Source organism: Mustela putorius, unplaced genomic scaffold (genome assembly GCF_011764305.1).
Source record: "Mustela putorius furo isolate JIRA1106 unplaced genomic scaffold, ASM1176430v1.1 tig00000095_pilon_pilon_pilon, whole genome shotgun sequence".
NCBI classification, from domain to species: domain Eukaryota; kingdom Metazoa; phylum Chordata; class Mammalia; order Carnivora; family Mustelidae; genus Mustela; species Mustela putorius.
Window position 1 is genome coordinate 16,291,535 of NW_025421280.1, and position 26,937 is coordinate 16,318,471.

Below are 26,937 nucleotides of genomic sequence, written 5' to 3' on the forward strand. Positions count from 1 at the left end.
TTGCTCGGCAGGGAGCCTGCTTCTCCCTCTGCCTCTGCCTGCCTCTCTGTCTGCCTGTGCTTGCTCGCTCTCTCTCCCTCTATCACTGACAAAGAAATAAATAAAATCTTTAAAAACAAACAAACAAACAAACAAACAAAAAATTGCTCCAAATTTCACTTGTCCAAATTAAACCCAAAATGCTGGAACACACCTGCCAGCTTTGTAGGAAGTTCCAGATCTTTCATTCGAGGCTTCCCCTACCTCTCTACATCTCCCTTTCTTCTCCCCTGACTCCCTACCCCAGAATTACACTGCCCCAAAGTGAGGGGGATATGGCTCTAAATCCCTTACCTAAGTTCAGAGATGGTTTCTGTCCAGCTGTCCTGCTATATGATTGCATCTTTGAGCCACCAGGTGTTGCCACGGAGACTGGTCTTCAGACAAAAAGATGCTATGGTCCTTGCTATATGGTCCAGCGAGGGAAGGCCAACCCATTTCTCAGTGGCCAGATCAGCCACTGGTGTGCCTTGCATGGTGCAGCAGGTGCTGTTGGTGCCTCGCCCACATCGCAGTGCTTACGGACTGTACTTGGAACATGAAGGCTTTCTCATGGCCTCCATGCAGTGCCGGCTGGAAATGCCAGGGGAGCAGATGTCTGCCAGCGGTCTTTGGGTATCTTACTCTTATGGAGGGATAACTGTGAGGCAGGCTTTACACTGTTTCTCAGAGATCCTTCAGCAGGACTGAAACCAGTTTTCTGGAGCAGAAACTCCCTTGAAAATGTACCCCATATTGACTTCTTTCACTTCCATGTTTTAGTGTCAAATCTCCCCTAAGTGCTTCCTGGAATTACTTTCTAAGTGAACCACCTATACTCAAATCCTTGTCTCAATGTCTGGTTGTGGGGAACCCTCTCTGGAACACTTGGACCTCCTCGTGGCTCATATCCTTCTACATAGCATTGTGCCCCACTGCATAGGCTCCACACAGTATGGCATGGTGCCTGGGAGTTTCCCACCTCACCCACATGCTTTGCCCATACAGGCTTCTCCATGACTCCTTGGTCACTTGTCTTGAGTCCCCATCACCAGCCTGGATACCTTCTTATCTTGAGGTAATGATTTTGTTCCTGGAAGCTGTAGTGTTGCTTGTAAGCATGTTCATCTCCTTACTCTGGATTTTGGTCTTTGTGACTAGAGTGTCACTGACTTTCCTCCCAGAATCCTTTGTGCATACTGATTACTCTTCTGCACGGTTTCCTATTTTGCAAACCAAGAGTCTGAGGAGGTACAGCTTTGATTGGGTCTTCCATTACCATGAAAAAAAAAACCCACATTATGCTTTGGGAGAATGTAGCCAAGAGACCTGATTTGGATGGGATAGACTCGTAGAGAGTGTGCTATTGGATGTTGTGATCTAAAGTGATGACTAGGAATGAGATCTGAAGCTCTGAGTCAGGAAGGGACTTGATGCAACTGAACATCAGAGAGAAGACTCAGGCAGAGTCAGCAATTAGAATGGCAAGAAAGGAGGCTAGAACTGTTGGCATTGGCCAAATCCGGTAGGGCCTCCAGCCATGGAAAGGATTTTCGTCTTTGTCCAAAGAGCAATGAGATGCTTTGAAGGGCTTTAAGAGGGTCAGGTTCAGGGGAGGTATTTTGTGATTGAGAATTGCACTTTAGAATGCGATGTGAGACAGAAGGAGGAATAGAAAAGGAGAGATGCTTTTGCGGGAGGGGGGGTGTATGGGGGGGTGTATGGGAGAGCTGAAGCCAGTCACATTGAAGCAATAGAGTGAAGGCAGTAGAAGTGGAAACAAGAGAGCCAATCGATCAAGACAGATTTTGGATGGGACACCTGGGTGGCTCAGTTGGTTGAGCAGCTGCCTTCGGCTCAGGTCATGATCCCAGCGTCCTGGGATCATGTCCCACATCGGGCTCCTTGCTTGGCAGGGAGCCTGCTTCTCCCTCTGCCTCTGCCTGCCATTCTTCTGCCTGTGCTCGCTCTCTCCCCCTCTCTCTGACAAATAAATGAAATCTTAAAAAAAAAAAGACAGATTTTGGAGGCAAAATTGATAGATATTGGTAACAGACTCAAACTGGGTGGTGAAGGAGAATGAATTATTTTCTAAAATATTTTAGGGGCTCAGTCAGTTAAGTGTCTGACTCTTGGTTTCGGTCCAGGTCATGATCTCAGGGTTCTGAGTTTGTGCCACATGTCAGGCTTCCCACTCAGTGCAGAGTCTGATTGATATTCCCCCCTCCCTCCCTTTCTTCTGCTCCATCCCCTCGCCCCCATTCACTCTCTCTAAAATAAATTTTAAAACTCTTAAAAAAAAAAAGATATTTTATATGGGTAAGATTGGTAAAATGTAAATGCCTAGAGGGACAAACATGAAAAGAGGGAGTCAGACTTAATATAAGGCCATTAGGAGTGGAGGGGACTGTGGCAAACTGTAGGTGGCATGGTCTCTCTTGAAGGGGTAGCTGCTGGCTGGCTCTAACCAGTTGTTGTCATGCGGTGAAATGGGTTTCATGGTGTCAGATTTTCCGGCTTTTCAGGAGATGCTGCAGTCTGTGTTTTAATGTGAAATGTCTGTATCTCTCCCTGTTGGCAACTAGATCAAAATCCTAAAGAACACGGGGCTAGCCATATATAACACATCTGCAGGCAGCATCTGGCTCCTGGGCAGCTGCTTCTTGCTTGAGATTTTTTCCTACACTCTGTCTTCCTCTAGAAGAATTTCAGAAGTTACTGTACTCTGTGACACAAAATATTTTAAAATTTAGGGATGCTGAGAAGAAAAAAAAGGATTTGTTAATTTGGGCTAAATCTTGGGAGATACTGATGATCTCAGCTCACACGGTCTGTCAGCAGGGCTCAGGTGATGGGCTGAGGCTGAGATCTGTGGAAATAAACTTAACCTAATTTAGAGCAGATAGCAGGAAGTGCTTTCGTCTTAAAATAGACCATTCCAGACCATGATAGTCTGAGACACTGAGGTAGACAGAAATCAAGGCTCTCTCCACCTTGTTTCCCCCTGAGCTTAGAGATCAAGAGTCCATAAACCTTTTAAAGAATGAGTGGATGAGTGTATATTTTATTTATGAATCCATATGCAATTAGAGAAAGTATTCATATAGGTTTATAATAGCATCCTTGACTTGATTTTGTTTTTGAGCCTTAAATGGAATTTACCCTCAAACTTTGAATTTTTTTCATGAGGTCCTTTTGAAGTGAAAGGTGTCATGCAATTAATTTCTTTGGTATTGTATTCAGCAGTATTTGTCTGTTTTTCTGTGCTTGGTTTAATCTAATTAATAATTTATCCTTATATCCAACTATATAAGAAAGCAGGTGTTTTTAAGAGTTTACAAGAAAGCTCAATGACTGAGCCTATCTTGGCTTCATCATAGTATTTGAAACCGTAAGATCTTAACTTTGACCTTATTTTCTGTAATGCATTCATAGGTAGAGGGAAAAGCTTAGAAATGGTTACCTTGAAGTCAGTGATTGGAAATAGAAGGCGTTATTGCATTATTGATTGCTGAATAAAGTTGATCTCTTTGCTGTGATATTCATTTTACAGAACGAAAGAAAAAAATTAGACGAGAATTAGGATAGACGAGAATTAGGAGACTACAACCCAAAAAGGCCCGAGTGTCAAAACAAAGTACCTAAAAATATATCAGGAGACTTAAACACAGCTGGGGGTGGGGGGTTTGTGAGTGTCTCAGTAGAACAAATAAGAATCATGAGGCTTAGGAGGACATGACAGCCATGGGAACTTGCCTTGGCTTACCTTGTCAACTGGGCCTGCCTCATCTGGGAGAAGAACATCACCGTGTGTGCTGCAGCTAGCTATAAGGGCAATGTTGTTCCAGGAAACCATCCCACTCTTTGCGAATGTGGCGGAAGAGAGTAATTTCCAAATAAAGTTTCAGGCCTAGGTTGCTAATGATGATTTATTGTTAAGAAGATGTGTACTGGTAAAGAAATTATTCTGTTAACCATTTTGATGGTCCCTGAAATTCCTCTTTGATTTAATAAGTTCTGTGGAATCGTACATAACTCTTGTCTGGTGTGCTCTGGGAGTAACCAATTTCCACCTGTTTCTTCATTTCTTAGACACCCAGACTGATGATGATGGACCTGTATTCCTTTTGACATTCTGACTTCTCTGTTAAGTGTTTGCAAAATAAATACAGAATTATATTTCTTTCTTATTCTAATAGGGTCAGAATTCCAACCAGTCATTATTTTGATCTCCTATATTTCCTATCACTCTTCGGGTTGATTGGGTGGTCCTTCTATTACACAGTGTTGGCTGTCACTCACATACCTAATTTTAGATGGCAGCTGGATTGGACGGTCTAAGAGGCCTGTCTCACCAGTCTGGTGTCTTGGTGCTGGCTTTTAGCTGGGATGTTTTGGTTCTCCTTGTAGCTCTCTTCATGTGATGTCTCATCTTCTGGGATTTAAAAAAAAATTAACATATAATATATTTTTTCAGGGGTACGGGTCTGAATCATTAGTCTTACACAATGCACTCACCATAGCACATGCCCTCCCCAGTGTCCTATCACCCAGCCACCCTACCCCTCCCACCCCCCTGCCCTCCAGCAACCCTCAGTTTGTTTCCTGAAATTAAGATTGTCTTATGCTTTGTCTCCTTCCCCAGTCCCATTTTGTTTCATTTTTTACCTCCCTTCCCTTCATGAACCCCCCAACCTTGCCTCTCAAAATTCCTTATATCAGACAGATCATATGATAATTGTTTCTCTGATTGACTTATTTCGCTTAGCATAATATCCTCTAGTTCCATTTACATCATTGCTAATGGCAAGATTTCTTTTTGATGGCTGCATAGTATTCCTGTGTGTGTGTGTGTGTGTGTGTGTGTGTGTGTGTGTGTACACATATGCATATATACATACACACATACCCCGTCTTCCTTATCCATTCATCTGTTGATGGACATCTAGGCTTTTTCTATAGTTTGGCTATTGTGACATTGCTGCTATAAATGTTCGGGTGCACATGCCCCTTCGGATCACTACTTTTGTATCTTTAGGGTAAGTACCCAGTAGTGCAATCACTGGGTCGTAGGGTAGCTCTATTTTCAACTTTTTGAGGAACCTCCATGCTGTTTTCCAGAGTGGCTGCACTAGCTTGCATTCCCACCAACAGTGTAGGAGTGTTCTCTTCTGGGATCTTCTTGTGTGACTCTCTTTCCAGTAAGATAGCTTGGACCTTAAATCTCTGTTTTTTTAGGGCTGCTAGGCCTTTTAGAGCCAGGCTCAGAGCTGGAACAGTGTCACTTCTGTAGGAGATGCTGGTCTAAGTAGTCACAAGGCCAAACAAATGAAATAGAGACTAAAAACACAATCTAAAAGATCTTTATTATAGAAATTTTCACACATACATATAAACAAAAGAAAATGAAAACCATGTGGAACCCCACCACTTGATAACGTTTTATGTGTGTTGTCCCAGTCTTCTCTTTAAGTAGTGTGTATGTATGCGTGTTTTATGTAAGTCAAAAAATGTTTTGTAGTCGTTCCCGACTAGTGTGTCACGAATATCTTTCCATCTCATTAACTATTCATGTTATGGTTACATTATTCTATCCACTGTCAGTCTGTCTCTTTCATCATTTATGTAACTGAATCCTATTGTTGGAACTGTTGATTTGCCTTTTCTACAGAACAGATTATCATGCAAAAATCTTAGATACAAAATGATTTTTGTGTATTTTCAAGTAGAATAAAATATAGCTCTAAGTAATGTAAACATTTGAAACGAAGTTCCTTAGTTAGAAATGAGTGTAACTCTTGGGACTTTTTAGGGAAAGGAGGAGACTTTATGGAAAATATTTATTCATACTGTATATGAGGACTTTTTAGGATGTAAAACACAGATACCCCAACTAGAATTGAACGTAATGAAAAAAGAAACATATGAGTGAAGCTATCCATTGTCTGTTGCTCTAGTAATGCTGCAGAACATCCAGCTGCAAAACATCATTGACATAATAAGGATTTGTTTTGTCCATTGGTGTATGGGGCTCATTGGATATCAGCTGCACTTGCTTATGCCTCTGTGGTCAGCTGCAGGTTGGCTAGGCAGCTCTGCTCATCTTGAGTGGGCTTGCTTAAATGTCTTGGGGTTGGTTGGCTGTTGGCCAGGACACCTTGACTCTATTTCATATTTCTCATCTTCCAGCAAGCAAGACTGGGCATATTCTAATTACTGTTGCAGAGGAAAATGAGCAAGAAAATAGATACACAAGAGCTGCTTTAGGCCTCTGCTTCCTTCACATATGCTACCACCTTATTGGCCAGAACAAATCATATGAGTGAACTCAGAGTCAGATTGGGAGGGCACTGCCAAGGACATAGGTGCAAGAAGGAGTGATGAATTGGGGTCAATAATTCAGTCAGTCTGCCTGGCATGTGTAGCCAAAATGGTCTGGAGTAGATGTACCTTCAGTGAGTGCTGGATCCAGGGTATCAAGTTATGTCACTTGGTTTGATTTCATACTATCTAAAGTTTGGCTCTGGGGTGCCTGGGAGGCTCAATTGGTTAAGTAACTGCCTTCAGCTCTGGTCATTACCCCAGGTCCTGGGATGGAGCCCCACATGTATCTCCTTGCTCAATGGAGAGTCTGCTTCTCCTTCTCCCTCAGCCTGCCACTCCCCTTGCTTGTGCGCTCTCTCTCTTTCTCTGTCAAATAGATAAATAAAATCTTGGGGGAAACAAAAAGTTTGGCTCTGCTTTCCTTTGCATTAGCTTCACTCCCAAGACAGCCATTTCCATGTGGAGGTCCTCTGAAGCTCCATCTCAAAAGCAAGTAATTCTAGCTGCAAAAGAGCTTGCCTTTCCCAATTGTTCCAACTAAAGTATGGTGTAACTCTTTTTGGGCCAATGTGGACCACATGCCTATCCCTAACCTAAGGTCACTAAGGTAGTCAGTGTTAGAATAGAAATTTGAACCCTGGTTTGCCCTTCTCCAAAATCTGTGTTCTTAGTGTCTAAAACGTGAAGAAAAATAAAGTATACTAAACATATCCTCAAAGGAAGAGCGGGAGGCCATTATGCACCACAATAAGGCCATTTGGGCCCAACATTGAAGGGATAATCACAACCCTGTATCCCAGCTACATAAAATTCTACAACAAAGTTCTTGAGTGACTATGACAGGGAGCTTCTACTACTCTTCTCCAGGGGGTATCGGCCCAGGAGCTCTAACATGGTCTACTATTCCCTTGTGCCATTTCTCTTCAGGTGTGAATTAATGTGGAGTAATTATTTAGGTCAACCAGAATTGGAAAAGGAAGTCCCAAAACACCAGCCTGAAAGAAGTGTGTGACGGGAGAAAAAGACAGGACTACCATTTTCTCTGGTAATAGCATTTAGGATCTGGCTAGATGTACAGGAATCTTAATGGTTGAGCCTCCTTTTTTTCTTCTAGCTCCAAAATGGCCAATAGTTTCACTCCTGAGCCAGTGCAAGTTGATTGGTGGTAAACCCTCTAGAGTGTTATGTTGAGAAGAGTTCCAGCCTTAGTGGAAATGAGGACTGTGGTGGATTAGTGATGACTGGAATGTGTACAGGGGTGGGAAGTAACAACATGCCTGACTATTATGTGACGTCCTAGGAAGAAAAAGCTTCTCAGAGTCACTGTCAAGCCACTTGTGTATGGGGGCCATGCCCCTAGGATGGAGTATTTTATAGCAAATTTCCCTATGATGAGGAATTCTATGGTGAATTTTCTGGAAGTCCCAGCTGTCACTTAGCACAAACCAAAATGCAGAGCATCATTTTCCTGAAGAAAAATGAGCTGCTTCTTTGCTCTGAGAACTTTTGAGCTTGCTTGGGATTTGGGTGTGGGAAATAGACAAAATATTTACATGTAGTAAATAAAGTTTGGGACTACTTAAAAAAAAGAATATGGGTGTGACTATTGTTCTTGTATCTGTCATTATCATCATTAACCTATTGATACATTTTAAAAAATATAATGTAGTCAGAGTTCTAAAGAAGTTTGTTTTTGATTATTTTTTTCTTCTTCTCATTTTTCAGATCCTCTGGAGTCATTTTCTGGAACAGAGTGTGAAAAGAATGCATTGAAAATTCTGGCCAATAGTGGAAATACTGGCTTAACCCCCAACTTAGTATAACATTCCTTCTCTTCAATAGCACCTCATAATAGAAGAAAAATGTATGGAAGTGCAAGAACAATCACCAATCTGGAAGGTAGTCCTTCCAGATCTCCTCGTTTGCCAAGGTCTCCTCGTTTGGGCCACAGAAGAACAAGCAGTGGGGGAGGTGGAGGAACAGGCAAGACACTGTCCATGGAGAACATCCAGTCCCTAAATGCAGCCTATGCTACATCTGGACCTATGTACCTGAGTGATCATGAAGGGGTGGCTTCGACAACTTACCCAAAGGGCACCATGACTCTGGGAAGAGCCACAAATCGAGCTGTTTATGGAGGCCGAGTCACAGCCATGGGGAGTAGTCCCAATATTGCTTCTGCTGGACTTTCCCACACAGATGTTCTTTCATACACAGATCAACATGGTGGTCTGACTAGCTCATCCCATCACCACCACCATCAGGTCCCTTCCATGTTGAGGCAGGTAAGGGACAGCACAATGTTAGACCTTCAAGCTCAGCTCAAAGAACTTCAGAGAGAGAATGACCTCCTCCGGAAAGAACTAGACATCAAAGACAGCAAGTTAGGATCTTCCATGAACAGTATCAAGACCTTCTGGAGTCCTGAGCTCAAAAAGGAGAGAGTCTTGAGGAAAGAAGAGGCAGCCCGAATGTCCGTTCTCAAGGAACAGATGAGGGTGTCCCATGAAGAAAATCAGGTAGGTTATGACTCATCTCTGTGTTTTTCAGCCTTGGCTTTTCACTGAGTAGTTGATGCTTTGCAGATGGCACCACGACCTATGTGGAAGAAAGTTCAGCATCATCAAGAAAGCTATGGTTTAGGACGTGTTTGACTTAAAGACTACAAAAGGTCATATAAGCAATATGAAATTATAACTTCTGATCTTATTTTCCATTAACTTTTTCACACTGTTGCAGAAGAGGGGGAATCATTCTTTATTGCCTAACTTTTATACTTGGTTATTTTTTTTCTTTTTTCAGTGGTAACAACAGCAGCTCAGATGTACTTCCTTCTGCATGGAAGAGGAAAATGTTAATTTTTGCAAGAGTAGACACTTTAACAGCAACATTTAAAGAGCCACATTTGACTGATGAATTGATTTATTTTTGAAGTGAGAGCAAGTTTATTTCTTTCTAGAATGAGTGGAGTTTATACTCTAAACAGCAAACCAAATAATATTAAGTAACACTGGGTGGAATGGGTTTGATACCAGGTTGGAGAAACAAAAAAATTTGTAACCTGATCTTTCCTTTATCCATTCATATTAAATAAGCATGTACTATGTGCAAGACACCTTCTTACTCTTTGATCTATCTTCCATGTTATAGCAAGATTAGTTTTCCCTGTGTCTACTTTCAGTTATACCATTTCTCTGCTTTACAGCCCTCAATAATTACTTATTGGCTTCAGAGTGAATTTGGCATTTTGGCTGAGCCATCAGCACCTTACTTTGGAAGGCCTGAGCCAGGCTTTCCAGCCTTATCTCATACCCTCTCCCTGCGCATCTCCTGTGTTACCTGCACTCCAACTTGGTGATTGCTGCACTTACTCAGGGTTTTACCCCTTCAGTTCTTTACTCTTTCTGTTCCCTTTCTCTGGTAGCTTTCTGCCAGAGAAAGGTTTCCCTTCTCTGGAAGCCTCTCCCTTCCTTTTCCCTTTTATAGTTGGCTAGTCTCCCATTTCCAAATCCTACCTATTCTGTGGGGCTCATTCATCTGCTCCTGTTTTCATAAGGGCTTTGGAGTCTGACATTCCTGGGTTTAAATCCCAGCTTCACCTCTTATGAGTAGTGAGATAAGTGCTAGGAGATGGGGAGTAGAGTGCTGTGGCATTTGGTGGAAAAATTTCTGGGTATCACTTAACTTTCTGTAGAAATTTGAGATAATTCTAACTTGGCTGACCTTGTGATTCTTTGATAATTGGTCTTGATGTTGGCCTCACGAAGCTCTCTGCCTTTCTTGGGGTTATCTGCTGGCCCTCCTATCTGTTGCCCTGGATACCACCCCTTGGAGTCCAAGTATCTTTAGAAGCATTTCTGATCTTTGTGAGAATCTGTTCTTCATTCTCTTCTATGTGTAGAAAGCAATCACCTTATCCTTTTGACTATCTGACAGAGTCTTTGCTGGTTTTCAGATGTGAAAGTGTGATTTTTAGTTAGAACAGAAAGTTTTGTTCTTCAGTCCTAAATCAAATTAATGCTCTTTACTATCATTTCTGCTTTTTTCCCCTGACTTTGCTGGTTCGTGATGTCTTTATGAACCTGTCACTGCTATGTGTATTTCCCTAATTCTGTACTGGTTTTCTTATTTAGTTGTTTTGGAAAAACGGTTACAGCTATTTAGGAATCATGCAAATAATGACAAAAAAGTTTGAAATCCATTCTTTAAACTGTCAGCTCAAAAATTACTTTTATCTTATGTTGCTATCATTAAATTTTTTTTTGAGCACAGACTCTCACTTACACACATGTATGTTTACTTATAAATTACGTGATGTGCTATTATGCCAATCTATTATGTGTCTTTTCCGACATTCACACAGAATTAAATATGTATGGAAGTTGTTGACAAAATAAAATAAATGACATATTGAGGTACATTTTAATGACACACAAAACCTTCATGCTGTTGTAAAAGCATTTTAAACCCCTTGTCTATTTTGTTAGCGTTAGTTTAGTTTAAATATCCATAATCCTACTTAACTGTCCCAAGTTGCTATAAGTCAGAAATAAGTGAATACTTGAGGGGGCTCCTACTACCCCTTCTTAGTTCTGGAAAATACTATGATCATAGGCTACCTTAGGTACTATGGGTGCCCTGTGATCATGTGACGTATGATCCAGTAAAAGCTCCAGTGTTAATCTTTCTATTAAATATGATTAAAATGTGAACATTTTCTTTTTTAGGCTAAAAATGCAAAAGGAGGAAGCAGCATGGAGTGTTTGAAAAGTCAATTTACTTGCAGTATGAGGTAGTATTACAAAGTAAAGAATATAAAGATTGACAAAAAGCAAGTCATTTTTTAAAAATTGAAGCACTTCTCCTTCTCCTGTAGGAATTATGCCAGCATCTGTTTTAGGAGTATGTGAGTACCTATTGGTCAGGATAGGGTAGATCCTTCTGCAGCAGTCAAATCTCAGTGGCTTAACACATCAAGATTCACTGGAAATATGAAGTAGGTCAGGTGACTCCAGGGCAGCCCTCCTCCAGGCAGTGACTCAGGATTCAAGCTTTCTGCATCTTGGCACATGGCTTCAGGAGTTGTCACACCAGAGGAAGGGGGTGTGTGGAGATGGCACATTGGCTCCTCAGTTCCTTGGGCTGGAAGTGACCCAATTGCAAGGGATTGGGAGTTATAGTATAGTCCTTTCTTCTTTCCAGGGAGGAGAGTAAGATACAAAGGACATCTAGAAATTTCTACCAGTGGGGTTTTGGTGTTCATCAAAAAGTGGAGCAAGATGAAATAAAGCTTGGGGAACAATCTAGACTCCTGCTGTTGCTGCTGTTTCTATTATTACTACTACTGTGACCAGTAGACCTCTGTTGGGGGCTTACTATGTGCCAATCATTGTTCTTGGAGCTTTGTGTGTATTAGCTTATTTATTGTTTGCATTAGTCACCTTGAGTAGGTGCTAGACTTTTTCTTGTTTTGCACATGAACAATAAATGTAGAAAGAATGAGCAGTTTGCCTAAGTTCACACAGCTAGTTAATGAGAGCTGGTCTTCAATGCTTTGGTCTAGTTCATGGAAATGTCTAGGACTTATGTTCAGTAACTCCTTACAGGAACACTGAACTGTGAGTGTAATCTTAGTTTAATGGGAAGATCATATATGTTAGATGAGAAAAATGACTTGTTCTGATAGAGTGACTAAGAATGTGATTTAGTTTAATGGATTTCTATTCTTTTTTTTTTTTTTAAGATTTTATTTATTTATTTGACAGACAGATCACAAATATTCAGAGAGGCAGGCAGAGAGAGCTGGGGAAGCAGGCTCCCTGCTGAGCAGAGAGCCTGATGCGGGGCTCAATCCCAGGACCCTGAGATCCTGACCCAAGCTGAAGGCAGAGGTTTAACCCACTGAGCCACCCAGGTGCCCTGGGATTTTTATTCTTTTTTTTTAAAGATGTTATTTATTTATTTATTTGTCAGAGAGAGATGGAGGGGGAGAACACAAGCAGGCAGAGCAGCAGGCAGAGGCAGAGAGAAGAAGGCTCCCTGCTGAGCAACGAACCCAATGCAGGATTCCTTGATGGGAGCCCCTGGGATCCTGAGATCCTGACCTGAGCCGAACGCAGCAGCTTAACCAACTGAACCACCCAGGCATCCCTGGGGATTTTTATTCTTTTTTTTGGGGGGGGGGATTTTTATTCTTAATTAGGAATTTTTTTTTTTTTTTAAGATTTATTTATTTATTTGACAGAGAGAGATCACAAGTAGGCAGAGAGGCAGGCAGAGAGAGAGAGGAGGAAGCAGGCTCCCTGCTGAGCAGAGAGCCCGATGCGGGACTCGATCCCAGGACCCTGAGATCATGACCTGAGCCGAAGGCAGCGGCTTAACCCACTGAGCCACCCAGGCGCCCCCTTAATTAGGAATTTATTTCATTTTCGTAGAAGTGGTTTTTTGTGCTGTTTAGAATTTCAACCATTTACCATTACTGACTGTAATTTCCCTTTAGAGGAAAAAATCATGGAAAATTTTTCTATATGAAAGAAAAAAATGTAAAGCAGATGGGGAACATTTGACTGTGGTTTCTTATGCACAACAACCAGAGACTGCATCTACAAATGAAGTTCAACCACTGTCTGTTTGGATAATTAGAAGTTTGCTAGCATAAATTCAGGTGATCTAAAACAATTTGAACTATATTACGTGAATACAAATGGGAAGCAGGTCCATCATAGGCTAGAGGTCAGGAAGCTCAAGTGCTCTTGTGTATGAGATTCATGGTTCTGTGTACTTAATGGTCACTAATACAGACCTTTCACTCTTATGTGCAGTGTTGAAGAGGGAAACCACTCATCAGTTCTTTTGCACTATATTTTGAAGTTCTAGTGATTCTGTCCAGGGGAGGTGAACCCAGCTCCAGATCTAAGAGACGATGTTGAACACCTTTCCTGTGTTACAGGAAGGGCAGGACATTTGCAACCTTGGAGGCAATTGGGTAGGGAGCTGTGACCAAATATCATACAGGCAAAGGATAGATACTCAGATTCCTGGATGGGTATTCCACACCAGACACCTATCCAGACTCCTCACTTCCATCTCCTAGTCTCTCTCCAAGGTGCTACTTCTCAGCCACGTAGGTCTGCATGAATAGAAATAAATTTGGGACTACTAAGAGTTGTAGTATTGGCATGTGGAATCACTGGAATGCATGGATGCAGTTACCCTTATGTTATCACTTGCGCTTTCTGCTTCATGATGTACTTTCTGGAATGGAGGAAGAGGGTGGTGGAGTATTATGACGTCTAATTCTTTGAAATGGTGTGAACCCATAGCCTCTGCTCTCAATGTCACCCATGTAGACTGATTTGGGGAGAGGTGAGAAGAAAAGATTCGGAATGGGTGTTTGGCTACCACTTGAGATAGCCCCCTTATTATTTGTAATAGCCTGTGGAGTTGGGGTGGATGTTGAGGGCAGGAGAATCCAAATCCTGGAAGGTTAAGTGACCTAATTTTCTCTTAAAGTTTATACTATTGTCTTTTTTTTACCCCTTCATTCTATTTACCTGCATGATAGAGATCAGAGAGGGAAAACATGATAGAGAAGAAATTTTCAGAAAGTTCATAAGGACTTATGTCTTGCAGTTTGATGCATGTAAGTTACTGACTTTTCATATTCCTGGATTTTTTGGGGTCGTTATTAACTTTATATTTCTAATAGATTACTTTTTCTAAATTAGATGTGTATTAAGCAGTTTTGAGACGTTTTCCTAACTTGTGCATGGCTAGCCAAGGATCTGCTTGAATATAAATAGCATCACACGCTGGGAGATTGTACTCGATCTAATATTTACCCATCTTGCACGAAGAAGTGGGACAAGGTCACTGGGAAACGTAACCTAAGAAGTGTAAGTAAACCTGCCTGGGGAGTTTTATGGCTTTGAAGCAATGGTTATGTGATCATTTCTATTTCTGGCTTAACACAATAGGAAATAATCTACTCTAAATCAATATTCGTATGGGGTTTTGATGACTTTTTTTTTAAGCTAGTTTCAACGTATGATTTTTTTTGGTTCTCATTCTGAGCCTGTAACTTGAACAGGTCGAGATAGGTCACGTTTCCATGTTTCTTTTATCATTATTTTTTGTTTTATTTGATTAACTCTAGGGCCATTTCAACAGGGGTCATTAAACTCTGTTCTAAAATACTGCTGTCACTGGGAGTATCCAGATACGAAGAGCTGTGCCAGTTGGAAAAAGGTGGTAGAATTCATTCTGTTTCCTGTTGGGAAGATGGCGAGGTAGCTGCATTGTGAAGGGGGCATCCACTAACTGTTAAATGCAGCTGCAGTCCCCTTGAGCACTGGGTTTTTGTGAAATCAAGGACTCAGCCTTGCAGTGCCCAGGTCCATCTAGTCTGTCAATGGAACTTAAATATATTCACTGTTCAGATAGATCCGTTTTATCCCTGTGCCTTCTTTCAGGCTCCATTCCTCCTGCTACTTTGAATCTGAGATCCATGGAGCCATCAAAGCCACCTTTCCAAAGTATTTCCAGGGAAACAATACTTTCCAGAGGGGATTTCCCAGTCAAATAAACTTGAGGCATGACATACTAGATACTCTTATCCCGGAAATCCATAATGCATAATGTTATGGGTTGAATTATGTTCCCCCCTAAATGATATGTTAGAATCTTAATTTCCTGTAACTCAGAATGTGATTTTATTTGGAGATAAGGCCTTTTGAAAGGTAATCAAGTTAAAATGAGGTCATTTGCGTGGGCACTAACCCAATATGTCTGATGTCCTTACCAAAAGGGGAAAGTTGGACACAGACATAAACATGAACAGAGGGAAGACCACGTGAAGACGCAGGGAGAAGATGGTTATCTACCATCCAAGGAAAGAGGCCTGGATTCTTCCCTCACAGTTCTCAGAAGGAAGCAACCCCAGTGATACCTTTATCTGGATCTTCTAGCCTCCAGAACTATGAGGCAATAAATTTCTGTTGTTTAAGCCACCTGGTTCGTGATTCTTTGTTATGGCAGCCCTAACAAACACATACGATATATCAGCATGTGAAATGAAATGCTCTCACTTTTGCAGTTAAAAAAATGATGATGATGATTTTTTTAAAAAGATTTTATTTGCTTATTTATTTACTTGACACACAGAAAGAGAAGGAGATCACAAGTAGGCAGAGAGGCAGGCAGAGAGAGAGAGGGGGAAGCAGGCTCCGCTCAAGCAGAGAGCCTGATGTGGGGCTTGATCCCAGAACCTTGAGATCATCACCTGAGCTGAAGGCAGAGGCTTAACCCACTGAGCCACCCAGGTGCCCCTAAAAAATGATTATTAAGGGGACACTTGGGTGGCTCAGTTGGTTGAGCAGTTGAGCGTCCGACTCTTGATTTTGGCTTATATCCTGATCTTGGGGTCGTGAGATTGAACCATGCGTCAAGCTGCATGCTCAGTGGAGAGTCTGCTTGAGATTCTTTCTCTGCCACACCCCTCCAAAATAAATTTTTAAAAAAAGGAAAAAAAAATCTATTAAGTTTGCTTAACCCCAGCAAAGACCATGAAACCTTATCTTAAACCAAGCATCTATATATTGAGCAGCTGTTGCTGTAGTAATGCTGTGTAACAAGCTGTTCCAAAACCTAATTGGCTTAAAAAGATAAGCATTTACCTCTCCCTCATGTATCTGCAGGTTGGGTGCTACTTAGTTGGGCAGGGCTGGACTTTTGACACCAGGCTGGAGGTTGAAAGTTGGCTGTAAATATGTTTTACATGTGTCCACATTCTCCTTGGGACAGAATCTATTCAGTAATTCCTCTTATGGTAGATCATAGATGCCAAGAGTCCAACCAAACCACACAGACACTTTTAAAGCCTCTGCTTATATCATCAAGTCAACTCACGTATTGCCCAAAGCATGTTACATGGCCAAGCCCAAAGTCAGTGGGGTCAGAGGAATATACTTCCTTCCAAGTCTCATATATATATAGTTATATAGGTTAACATATGGATGTTATTTTATACACACACACACACACACACAGTTTAATATATATTTTTAATAATTTTATTTGCCATAAACTATAAATATTTTCTAAACTAAGCAAATAAAGGCCACACTTTGGAAAAGACTGGCTCAGGAGTAGCTCTAGAAGCAAGGTATTAAAGTTTGAAACCTGTGAAGGCAGATGGCATTTTCAGTGTAACCAATTCCTTCAGTGGCTGGGCCTTCCAGAGTGCCCTCGTGATGCCTATTTAATGTCTCAGCATCAGACTTCTCCCTTTTTGCCTCATGTAACTGGCCAATGAAACCCAAGTGAGAGATTCTGGGAAAGTTTTTTTTTGTAAATGTCACCAGCAATGTTCCTTCCCCCTTTTTCTTGTCATAAGTGTTGATTTGTTGCCTGGGGCTGTGACAGCTGTGTAGTAACCATGAAAGAAAGGCCATGCCAAAAACAGAGACTATGTCCTATGTCCTATGTTCACTGAGCACTTGCAGCAGCACCCACAGGGGCTGGTCTCCAGCCCTCTAGTCATATGAGAAAATACCACTAGTGGTTTAAGTCATTGTTAGTTGGGCAGCTCAATACCTTCCTAACTGATAAAATAAAAAATTATTAATTGATAATATTTTTCATAATAATTATAAGTCATGATAACCAGAAAAATAGGTGCATTTCAGTGGAGTGAAATGAGATCTTAAAGGACCTTACACATTAGAATGAAAAAACCTACTTACTAATAGTATTGGGCAACACTCCAAAGTAGTGACAGAAAAGTTTTTAAGCCTATATAGATGTGGGGTGCCTGGATGGCTCAGTGGGTTAAGCCTCTGCCTTTGGCTCAAGTCATGATGCCGGGGTCATGGGATCGAGTCCCGCATGGGGCTCTCTGCTCAGCAGGGAGCTGCTTCCTCTCTGCCTACTTGTGGTCTCTCTCTCTGTCAAATAAATAAATAAAATCTTAAAAAAAAAAAAAAAGCCTATGTAGACGAAAAATGGAGACTTATTAGTTCCTGTAATGAAATTGCAGGAAGGCTTGGATGTGGAACTTGGGGTTGACTAGATCCAGTGCCTCAAACTGTAGCAGGATTTTGTCTCTCACTATTGTTCATCTCTGGTTCTTGATATCTGCCTCCATCTACGTGTAAGCCTCATTTTTGTCTTTGATGTGGTGGGTGGTCTTGGCTGCCTGTACCCCAGGGTCATAACTGAAGGGTTAAGGGATCCCTATGTCTTTACTTCCCATTTGGAAAATTTGCAGGACTTTGTCTCACCTTAGTCATATCCTGCTCCAGGACTTGGTGAGTGTGTACAGCTGGGGCAAAGGATAGGTATGTGAGAAGGGGTTACTGTGACTGGTGAGCCCTTTAGATTGCAGGCATTGGGAGAAGGGAGGTTCTTTACAGGAACTGAGATGAAGGACAAAGGGATGCTGTAGGAAAAAACCAGACTTTTATTGCACTGACTTGAGTTGTCCTTAGTCACCTTCTTTCTTCAAATATCTTAAAGGGTTCATAAGTCATATTAAGAGACTGAGGGGTGCCTGAGTGATTCAGTCGGTTAAGTCTGATTCTTGATTTCTGCTCACGTCATGATCTCAGGGTCATGGGACTAAGCCCTGTGTCAGTTTTCTTACTCAGTGGGGAGTCTACTTGAGATTCTCTCCCTCCTTCCTCTGCCCCTCCCACACTGTGTTCTCTCTCAAGCAAATAGATAAATCTTTTAAAAAAAAAAAAGAGACCTGGGGCTCCTGGGTGGCTCAGTGGGTTAAGCCTCTGCCTTTGGCTCAGGTCATGATCTCAGGGTCCGGGGATCGAGTCCTGCATTGGGCTCTCTGCTCAGCAGGGAGCCTGCTTCCCCCTCTCTCTCTGCCTGCCTCCCTGCCTACTTGTGATCTCACTCTCTCTGTCAAATAAATAAGTAAAAAAAATAAATAAATAAATAAAAATAAAGAAAAGAGACCTGAGAAATTAAGTCAATCAAATGTTGTATAGGTATATAACTTTTTTTCATTTTAACTCTGATTTAAAGTATGAGTGTTTATGTATGCCTTCCTCAATGTTGCATAGGCACACAGATTTAGAACTGCATAATATAAACCAGTTTAGCACCACAGCATAACTTGAATTTTGAAAGGACATGTCCTGAATTTTACAAGGACAACAACAACAAAAGTTCACCTTTCTCATCTTGAAATAGTCTTCAGCTCTTCAGAGAAGTGTAGCTTTTGTCTACCTTTCCAGAAAGGTGGAAAAACTCTGGTCCAGACTTAGGCAATGACCTACTTAGTCTGAAACCACGATTTTAAATGGATTTCCTGGGTAGGTGAAAACTTCCTTTGGTTCTGAAGATAGATGACATGGCACAGAGCCAACAGTTGATTTCTTTGTTTGCTAGAATGTAGGAGAATGATTTGAAGTGAGCTACACACATCTTTGTCACAGATGTCTGCTGTTTTGCCTCCGTAATCTCTTATAGTCAGCCCTAGGATCAGCCATGTGCACTGCATTAGTAGCCTTACAAATTTTTATTCCCAGGTTTTATTTTATGAAAGACATGGCTAATGGGGGGAGGAATATAAACATTCCTGTATGCTGGACCTTGGGAGAGCTAAATGACTTCCCTCTTCCATTTTCTCTCTGGATCATTTTATTTTGGCAAAGGGGTAGCAACAGCACACCAGGAACTAAAGAAAACATTTTGGAATATTTCAATGGATAGATTATTTTAGTCTCACTTGTGCCAAGGCACTTTTTGAAACCAAGCTCTAGGGGGAGAAGGCAGAGGGAGCGGTCACCCTCAAAAAATTCACTGCCTAATAAATTTCCCTACAGACAACATCCTCAGAGGATTTTAAGAAGCAAGTCTATGTTGACAGGAGAAAAGTAACAGAGTGATTTTATTGGCCAAAGCAGATGGGGTGGTTTCTGAACCTAGCCTCCTCTGGCCAGAGTGCAATTTCAGTTTCTATAATTAGTTGCAGGTGGAGCTCTTGTGTTGCTGTTTAGGAGTCCACTGACATCTGTGTGCAAATTCCCACCACCCCCAGTTGGCATTTGGACTCAATAAGTGGTTTTTGGCTTTGCAAGAATATAGAAAATTGTAAATCTATTTCATACACGCATGCACACACACACGCACACACACACACAGCTGCTCTAAAGGTCAGATTCTGAAAGCTGTGGAAAGCATTTTCAAAAAGTTTGGGAAGTAGGTTTTAGGCAGAGTGTGGGCATGTAGCCAAGAGCTAGGGCAGCTCAACAAATAGAACTCTGGCACGTTCTGTTTCTCTGTGAAGCCAGCATTTGTTTATATCTTGGAAGTGATGTGCAGCGATTTTGTTTTCAGTGGGAACATTCTGGAGAGAAAAAGTACAGCTACTTCCTGTCTTATAAACCAATGGCTGGGCTTGTACTGTCTGGTTTGGCTCTGTACACTGTAACTTACCTGTTCTCAGGTGAGGGCAGTTTGCCTCCCAAGGGACATTTGGCAATGTCTGGAGACGTTTTTCGTTGTCACTACTGGAAGAGGTGACATCCAGTGGGTAGAGGCTAGGGGTGTTGCTAAATAGCCGAAAGTGCATAGAATTGAGCTCTACATTATCCGGCCAAGAATGTCTATACCTACAATGATGAGAAACCTTGAGTTAATTGGGTGATTACTGTATCTTCATTTTTCTTAATACCTTGCCTACACTCAATTCTTTCACTTTGTGGAGTGGTGATCAAAATGTATGTATTTATGCAAAAATATTCATATAAAAGGTAAAACCTGATTCAACATTGTATGGGAAGGAATTAATTGTAAATTATATCTTTTTTTTTTCTTTTTTTAAAAAAATAATGACCTGGACTAGTAACCATGAATCTTCAAATACCTTGATTCTTTTGGAGGTGGATATTTGGTAAATAGAGATTAATCTTTTAAGGAAATAGACAACCCTTTAAGGAAATGAACTTTTTTTTTTTTCTTAAAGAGAGAGAGAGAGAGAGAGAGAGAGGTGGGAGGGGCAGAAGAAGAGATAGAGAATCTTAAGCAGACTCCACACCCAATGCAGAGTCCTCCTACACAGGGCTCGATCTCACAACCCCAAGTTCATGACCTGAGCTGAAATCAAGAGCCAGACACTTTAACCGACTGAGCCACTCAGGCACCGTGAAACCCATTTTTTAAACCATCATTTCTTTATAACTTTACTGGCTTTTTCTTTTTTTTTTTTTTTAAAGATTTCATTTATTTATTTCACAGAGAGAGGGAGATCACAAGTTGGCGGAGAGGCAGGCAGAGAGAGAGAGGAGGGGGCAGGCTTCCCACTGAACAGAGAACCTGATGCGGGCCTCGATCCCAGGACCCCGGGATCATGACCTGAGCCGAAGGCAGAGGCTTTAACCCACTGAGCCACCCAGGTGCCCCTTTACTGGCTTTTTAATGGTGTTTTTTGACTATGTCTGATACTGATCTTGGAAAGGAAAGGGAGAGAGAATAAGCATTTTTTAGCTCCTACTGTGTATCAGGAATTTAGTAGTTGCTTTCCATGTGCGTGAGCTCAACAGCCCTGCGAAACATGGTACCCCCATTTTATAGATGAGAAACAAGATGGAGAGATTAAATGGCCTGCCAGAGCCCTCACCCTTAGGTGGAGCTGGAATTTGAATCTGAGGTATGCTTTAGCTTCACAAGTGTGTTCTTTCTATTGTCTTAATGAGAAAAACAACAGATTTGCTTGAAAACCAGGGAATTTGGTGTGGAAATGGAAGCCCTAATATAGAGTGGAAGTAGGAATGTACTGCTTGAAGGTATCTTAAGGATGCTGTCAAGAAGTTATACAGGAAGAACAGAAAGCCAGAGCAAGGAAGGGAGCATGTTTTCGAGAACAACAGAGGAGAGAGGGAAGCAGGAAAGACCAAATGCACTCTTGTCAGTTACATGTGCAGAGGAGAATGCCAGAGGAAAACTCCTATCTTGGAAGCCCACCCAGAAGGATGGGAAGTAGCAACTCCAGGGACTGGCTGGAAAATTAAAACTGCAGGTGGCAGAAGAATGAGAGAGATCATCTCTCAGAATGCTCATTAACGTTCTGGTAGATCTGCTGAGGTGGTTATGACTTTGACAAATTCACTGGATCCATAAGGGCAGGGCTTCAGGAATGGGGAAATTCTTTATTATGGATTATTGTATCCAGTGAGGATGGTCTCATTAATCTAGATAGAATTCTTCCTGAACTTGCCTCTCTCTACAGGAATTTAAAGGGACATGGATAGCTTCCTGACCCAGTATTCCCTTCAACTGGGGCTCTAGGCATCCTTTTCAGGTGGTTTCTGTCTGACTTCAGGGAATGGTTACACTTATTCAGAATTTGTCTTCGGATTGTTCTCAATCTTGTGTCTCCAAGTCAGATCTTGCCCTCTTGGGTCCCAGCGTTCCTGGTTTCCACTTCTCCCAGCAACTTTCTCCTATGAAACCTCTTCTTTGTCTTCTTTGAGAATCCAGCTTATTTTTTTTTTTTTTAAATAATTGATTCAGTCACCACTTATTTAAGGGAAAATGTAGTTCCAATTAGCAGAGGCCCATTCAAACATGTTGAAGGGGAAAAGAAAGATTTACTAGGGACATAGAAGAGTTATTTTCAGGCTCTAAATGTAGATAGGGCAGTCAGGTGTCCCTGGGGGTTGGAATAAAGATAGTTGGAAAATAATCAGGAATAAAAGGACGAAGTCAGTTGCTCATTATTTTTCCCTCCTGTCTCACTACTTTCTTTCTTGATGCCTGTTTTTATATGCTGCTTATGAAAAAGTGGCCACTTAAGGAAAGCATCTTCTCCATTCAAGTGCTTAACTGAGACTGCCTAGAGTTTCAGTTTCAAATTCAGAGAACCAAAAATCTCATTGGCCCAGTGTGAATCCAGAGTTTGTGCTAGGTCCAGTCAGCTGTGCCCAAGGGAGTCAGGAGAAGCACAGTCTCTCAGCAGAATTATGGAAAGAATCTTTCTGAGAAAGGATCATGATGGGTAGATTCTCTAAGGAGGAAACATAAGGATAAGTTTTGGTAAGGAGGAAAGGATAGCCCTTGCTGGGAAATACCTCTGTGGGAGCTTACCTTTTTCAGTTTTTAAGAAGGCCACAAGCAAAGAAAGGTAACTACTCTCACCTCTGTCTGTAGACAGCTGTTTCAAGAGCAACATCAGTAGCCTTTTGGGATCTCCTGACCTTCACACCCACGTTGTCAATCCCTACCTCTGATGGTGCCCACTGGAGAAAGTCTAGAGATGGTATTAACTGACAGCAGGATCAAATCATGCTGTCTTATCTTAGTGGACCCATATGGTTTTTTTTTTTTTTTAATATAATGTCAGATCACATCCTCTATGGAACTCTAAAACATTCTCCACTTTTTATAAACTCCTTTAGTCTTATTGAAGAATTGGGTCTCCAAAGTGGATGAGGCTAGGATGCCAGTTATAAACTTTCAGAACTAGGCGTGTTATAATCTGGCATCTTCTATTTTAAGTTATAACAGTTAGCTTGAGTTCTAAAAAGTATTGTCTCCTGAGCATATATTATCTAAAAAGGAATTGAATAAAATTAAAATTCACTGATTTGTCCCTTGGGTGAGCTTTCTGAAATATCCATGTAAAATAATATACAAGTTCCCAAGGAGTTTTAGAACCAGAGAAATAAGTAAATATATGAGGTGGATAGTTGGACAGTGCACATGATGACCAAATTTAGAAATTGCTCAAATTTAGAAATGTAGCAAATAATAAAGTTTGCTTTCTCAAATTTTTTAAACTTCTGTTTGTGATTTTTAACTTTGGTGAGCCATGTACTCTTTTAGAAGCCAATGAAAACTTTTATATCTTTTCTAGAAAAATGTGTATAACCTGAATTGTGCACAGCATTTCACTTCCTTATCCCCACTCTAACCCCAAGGGCATCTGAGGATATTTAGGTACAACCTCTCTCTAGATAATGCCACTTAATATTACGTATTGCACATGTATTAGGAGTAAGTAGTTCCTGGTAGTTAATGAAATGAATGAGCTCTTGGTAATGTGAGACATGTCTTCAGCTCACTGCTCTTCAATTTTTGCTGAGAAGTAGAGGACATGTGCCAGGATTTTGATGAGTTAAAAGGTGTGTACATTGGTAGGGTGGAAACTGATAGATGGACAGCACTACATTCACTAAACGTATTCAAGTACAATATCCTAGAGGTGATAGATTTTAGTCTACACTCAGGAATAAGTTATGACTGAAGAGTTTGTATGGGGTTGGGTGTCATACTGAATATATGTTCACATATTTTCATTAAGGACTTTTAGTTCATTATGTTTTTCTTGGGGTTCCAAAATTCCCAGTTCACTGCCGATAATTGTTTCACTTTTTTTTTTGTGTGTGTGTGTGATTGCAGGTAAAATTAAACTGTAGATAAATTGTGCTGTAGACATTTGTGATAGCGCAAGGAAAAAAAGGAATTTTGGAAGTTACCAAGTAAGGATCATTGGATACCTACTGTGTTTCCAGTGAAGACTAAGGGCTGAGGAAGGCTATAAAGTGTAAGACACTCTTACTATCTTGGAAAATCATTAGAGGACCTTTTTTTTTTTTTTTTTCCTATGTGGAACATAACTAAGAAACAGCAGTGATGTACCTTGACAGTTTACTCTACCTTGGAACTTTACTTGAGCATGACATTTGGGTTAGGGAAGGAAGCTTCTTTCTCAGTTCTCTTTCTGAGAAGAGCCCTTGATGTGAGCTTTCTCTTCTGTAGAAGCCTAGCCAGAGTCCAGGAGAGTGGGCACAGCAGCTTTCCAACACCCGGATATTGTAGGGCTTCTGGAAGGGGTTGGGGAGGGGAAGTTGGAGAAAGTCTGGGCTCCTGCCTTTCTCAGACGAGCATGTGAGCCTGTGAATCACTTTCCCATCTAGCACACCCACCTGACTACAATATGTTCCCTTGATAAGAATAAAGATGATCAGTATAGCTCGTAAAGCACTTCCTACGTATACCCTAAATGAAATAATGATATTTCAAACACTGTGCTGATGGGCTCACATATGGTATCTCATTTAATCCTCATGATGATCCTGTGAAGTAGGTACTGTTAATAATATCACTATTTTGGGATGCCTGTGTGGCTCAGTCGGTTAAGCAACTCAGTCAGCTCAGGTCATGATCCTGGGGTCCTGGGATTGAGTCTTGCATGGTTTCCTTGCTCAGCAGGAGCCTGCTTCTTCCTCTGCCTGCTGCTTCCCCTGCTTGTGCTCTCTCTCTCTCTCTGACAAATAAATAAACAAAATTGTTTTTTAAAAAAATCACTATTTCATTTGGATGTAAGGCAAAGCTAGAGGAGAGATCACTTGTCCAAGGCTGCAGTTAGTAAGTGGCAGAGAGGGAATTGAGCCCAGCCAAATTAACTCCAAATTTGGTCTCCAGTCAGTCAACCCTAATTGTAATATGGAGTGGCCAGTCGTGTGTACACAAGGTGATCTTAGTACAGGTATGGACTCTGCATTACACAACTTAGAGGCCCAAGCCACTGGGCTTTACAATGAGAAAGTCATTGCCTTTCCAAATCTCATCTAGTACTTCTGATGAACTTCAGTGAGAAAGTCTCAACTTCTTACCAGTCTTGATCACCTTCCTAATACCTGTTAGGTGTTTCCTGTCCTTACTGTAGGATGTGGAGTGACATTCCTAAACGATGCTTATATCATAATCTGGCAGCCCCATTTTTACTCTTTGTATCTGATAACGCTGTCTGTTTAGAGTTTCTGTGAGCAGTCTGGTAATGTGGTCTTAGTGGGGGCTGTCTTCTTGGGTCTTGCATGACTGTCTTTGACAGTGGTTGAGAGCACCAGGTTTGGAGGTGGATTGCTTGGGTTTCATTTCCATCTGTGGGATTTCAGGCAACCTTATCTTTCTGAAACTGTTTCCCCACTTGTGAAATAAGTGTAATAATAGTACCTGCTCTAGGGGTAAATTTACTGCTAGTGGAGTAAATTTAATAGGACTTAAGTTTCATTGGATTAAATGAGAGAGTTCAGGTAAAAAATATTTAGCACCATGTCAACATGGGTAAATATCCAAATAATAGATGATGATGATGATAACCATGAGGGAAACCAATCTGAGGACAAAGTCGTCAGATGGGGGAAGTAGAGTGCTAAAAGAATGGTAGAGAAATGAAATCAAAGCCACACCTGAAGATTGTCTTGTCTCTGATTTTCCTTTAATTTGTATAAGCCAATTTGAGTTCAGGCTTTGTTACTAATAGCTCAATGCATCTTGACTGATAGAGCTATGAATATTTAGGGCTCTCTGTTTAGAAGCTTTATAGTTAAAAAATGAGGAAGTCCCAGTTCCTGCCATGAGAACCTAGTCTACAGAGAAAATGCTGTACTCATAAAAACTTATAAAAAAAGACCCATAAAAAAGGAAGAAATTTGTCCCTGCCCATTCAAAATATAATTAAGTTGATTAGGAGTCCAGAGAAGGAAAAGATGAAGGAAGACTTTATATAGAGAAGGTGACATTAGAGATAGTCCCTGAGGATGGACAACTATTCAAAATGGTAGGTGGGAGCAGGGGTTGGTTGTAGAGGTCCAAGTGCTCAATGGAGGGAATTGCCAAGAAAAACTAGATGACTAGAGATTTATTCATAAAGCCTAGATATGGAGATAGGGCAAAGTAGTGGCCCAAGTATTACACTTCTATCTAAAGAGGAGAAAGAGAGTTTGGCCCTTGGAGATCACTTTTTAAATTTTTCTAATTTAAGAGATGTTACTATGGCACATAATAGGCACAGAGGCATATGTTGGGACAAACTGTATTTTGTTTCTATGGTTTTTCCTATATGTTTCTGGTTCTGTGAAATCCTCTGGGACTGCCATGGTACAGCACCAGGATGACTTTAAGAGCTCCACTGTAATATACCAAAGGTCAAAAGGGAAAAGTGCTTATTATACACAGCAGAAGTTATGGGTCTATTGGGTTGAGAATAGTTTAATTTTCCTTGACTTAATTCTTTGATATCCCTTTTCTATTATTAATATGTGTGTGTGTGTGTGTGTGAGAGAGAGAGAGAAGGTCTCCAGATTATCATTGTTGGATGTGTAAGTATTGTTATATTCCAAGGAAATACCAAATCACAATCTTGGGAACAGTTTTGTTGTTGTTGTTCTGTTCTTAGGGGTGGCTAGGAGAGTTTTCTTGACCGAGGTATTGACCTTTTTAGCTGAATCCAAGCCAGTTCATGTTGTTTTGCAGATGGCTGCTCTGGAAAATTTTGGGCCATAGCCAGACTTTTCTCATGCTTTAAAAAAATAAAGAGAATCACATTACATTTTCCTGGTAGGCTGAATTGAAATATTTTTTGCAGCATAAGATGGAAACTGTAAATTTTTGTATCGCTATAGGGAGTAATAGAGAAAAAAAGATGAAGAAAACTTCCTAGTAAAAGATGTTGTCTGAACCCTTGGGAAAGACAGACTCAAGTCGCCCAAGAAAGTTCACATGGCTTCCAGGTCTAGATAATTCCACACATTAATCCAACCAGTTAGAAAGCTGAGGACTCATAGGAAGTGTTTG

The 26,937-nt window shown here is 41.1% G+C and overlaps 1 protein-coding gene and 1 long non-coding RNA gene across 8 annotated transcripts in view; both read left to right on the top strand.

Annotated features, from left to right (window-relative positions):
- ERC2 (ELKS/RAB6-interacting/CAST family member 2) overlaps window positions 1-26,937 on the top strand; it is a 923,400-nt gene that overhangs the window by 23,077 nt on the left and 873,386 nt on the right. For all 7 annotated transcript variants that reach the window (XM_045078756.1, XM_045078755.1, XM_045078764.1 and 4 more), the window contains one exon: window positions 8,068-8,861. In XM_045078756.1, the coding sequence (XP_044934691.1) occupies window positions 8,205-8,861 (657 nt within the window). In that variant the 5' untranslated portion in view covers window positions 8,068-8,204. The remainder of the gene's footprint in view (window positions 1-8,067; window positions 8,862-26,937) is intronic.
- LOC101673703 lies at window positions 12,758-15,418 on the top strand. Its single transcript, XR_198407.3, has 3 exons — window positions 12,758-14,237; window positions 14,498-14,589; window positions 15,149-15,418. It is a non-coding gene; the product is annotated as an uncharacterized LOC101673703 (long non-coding RNA).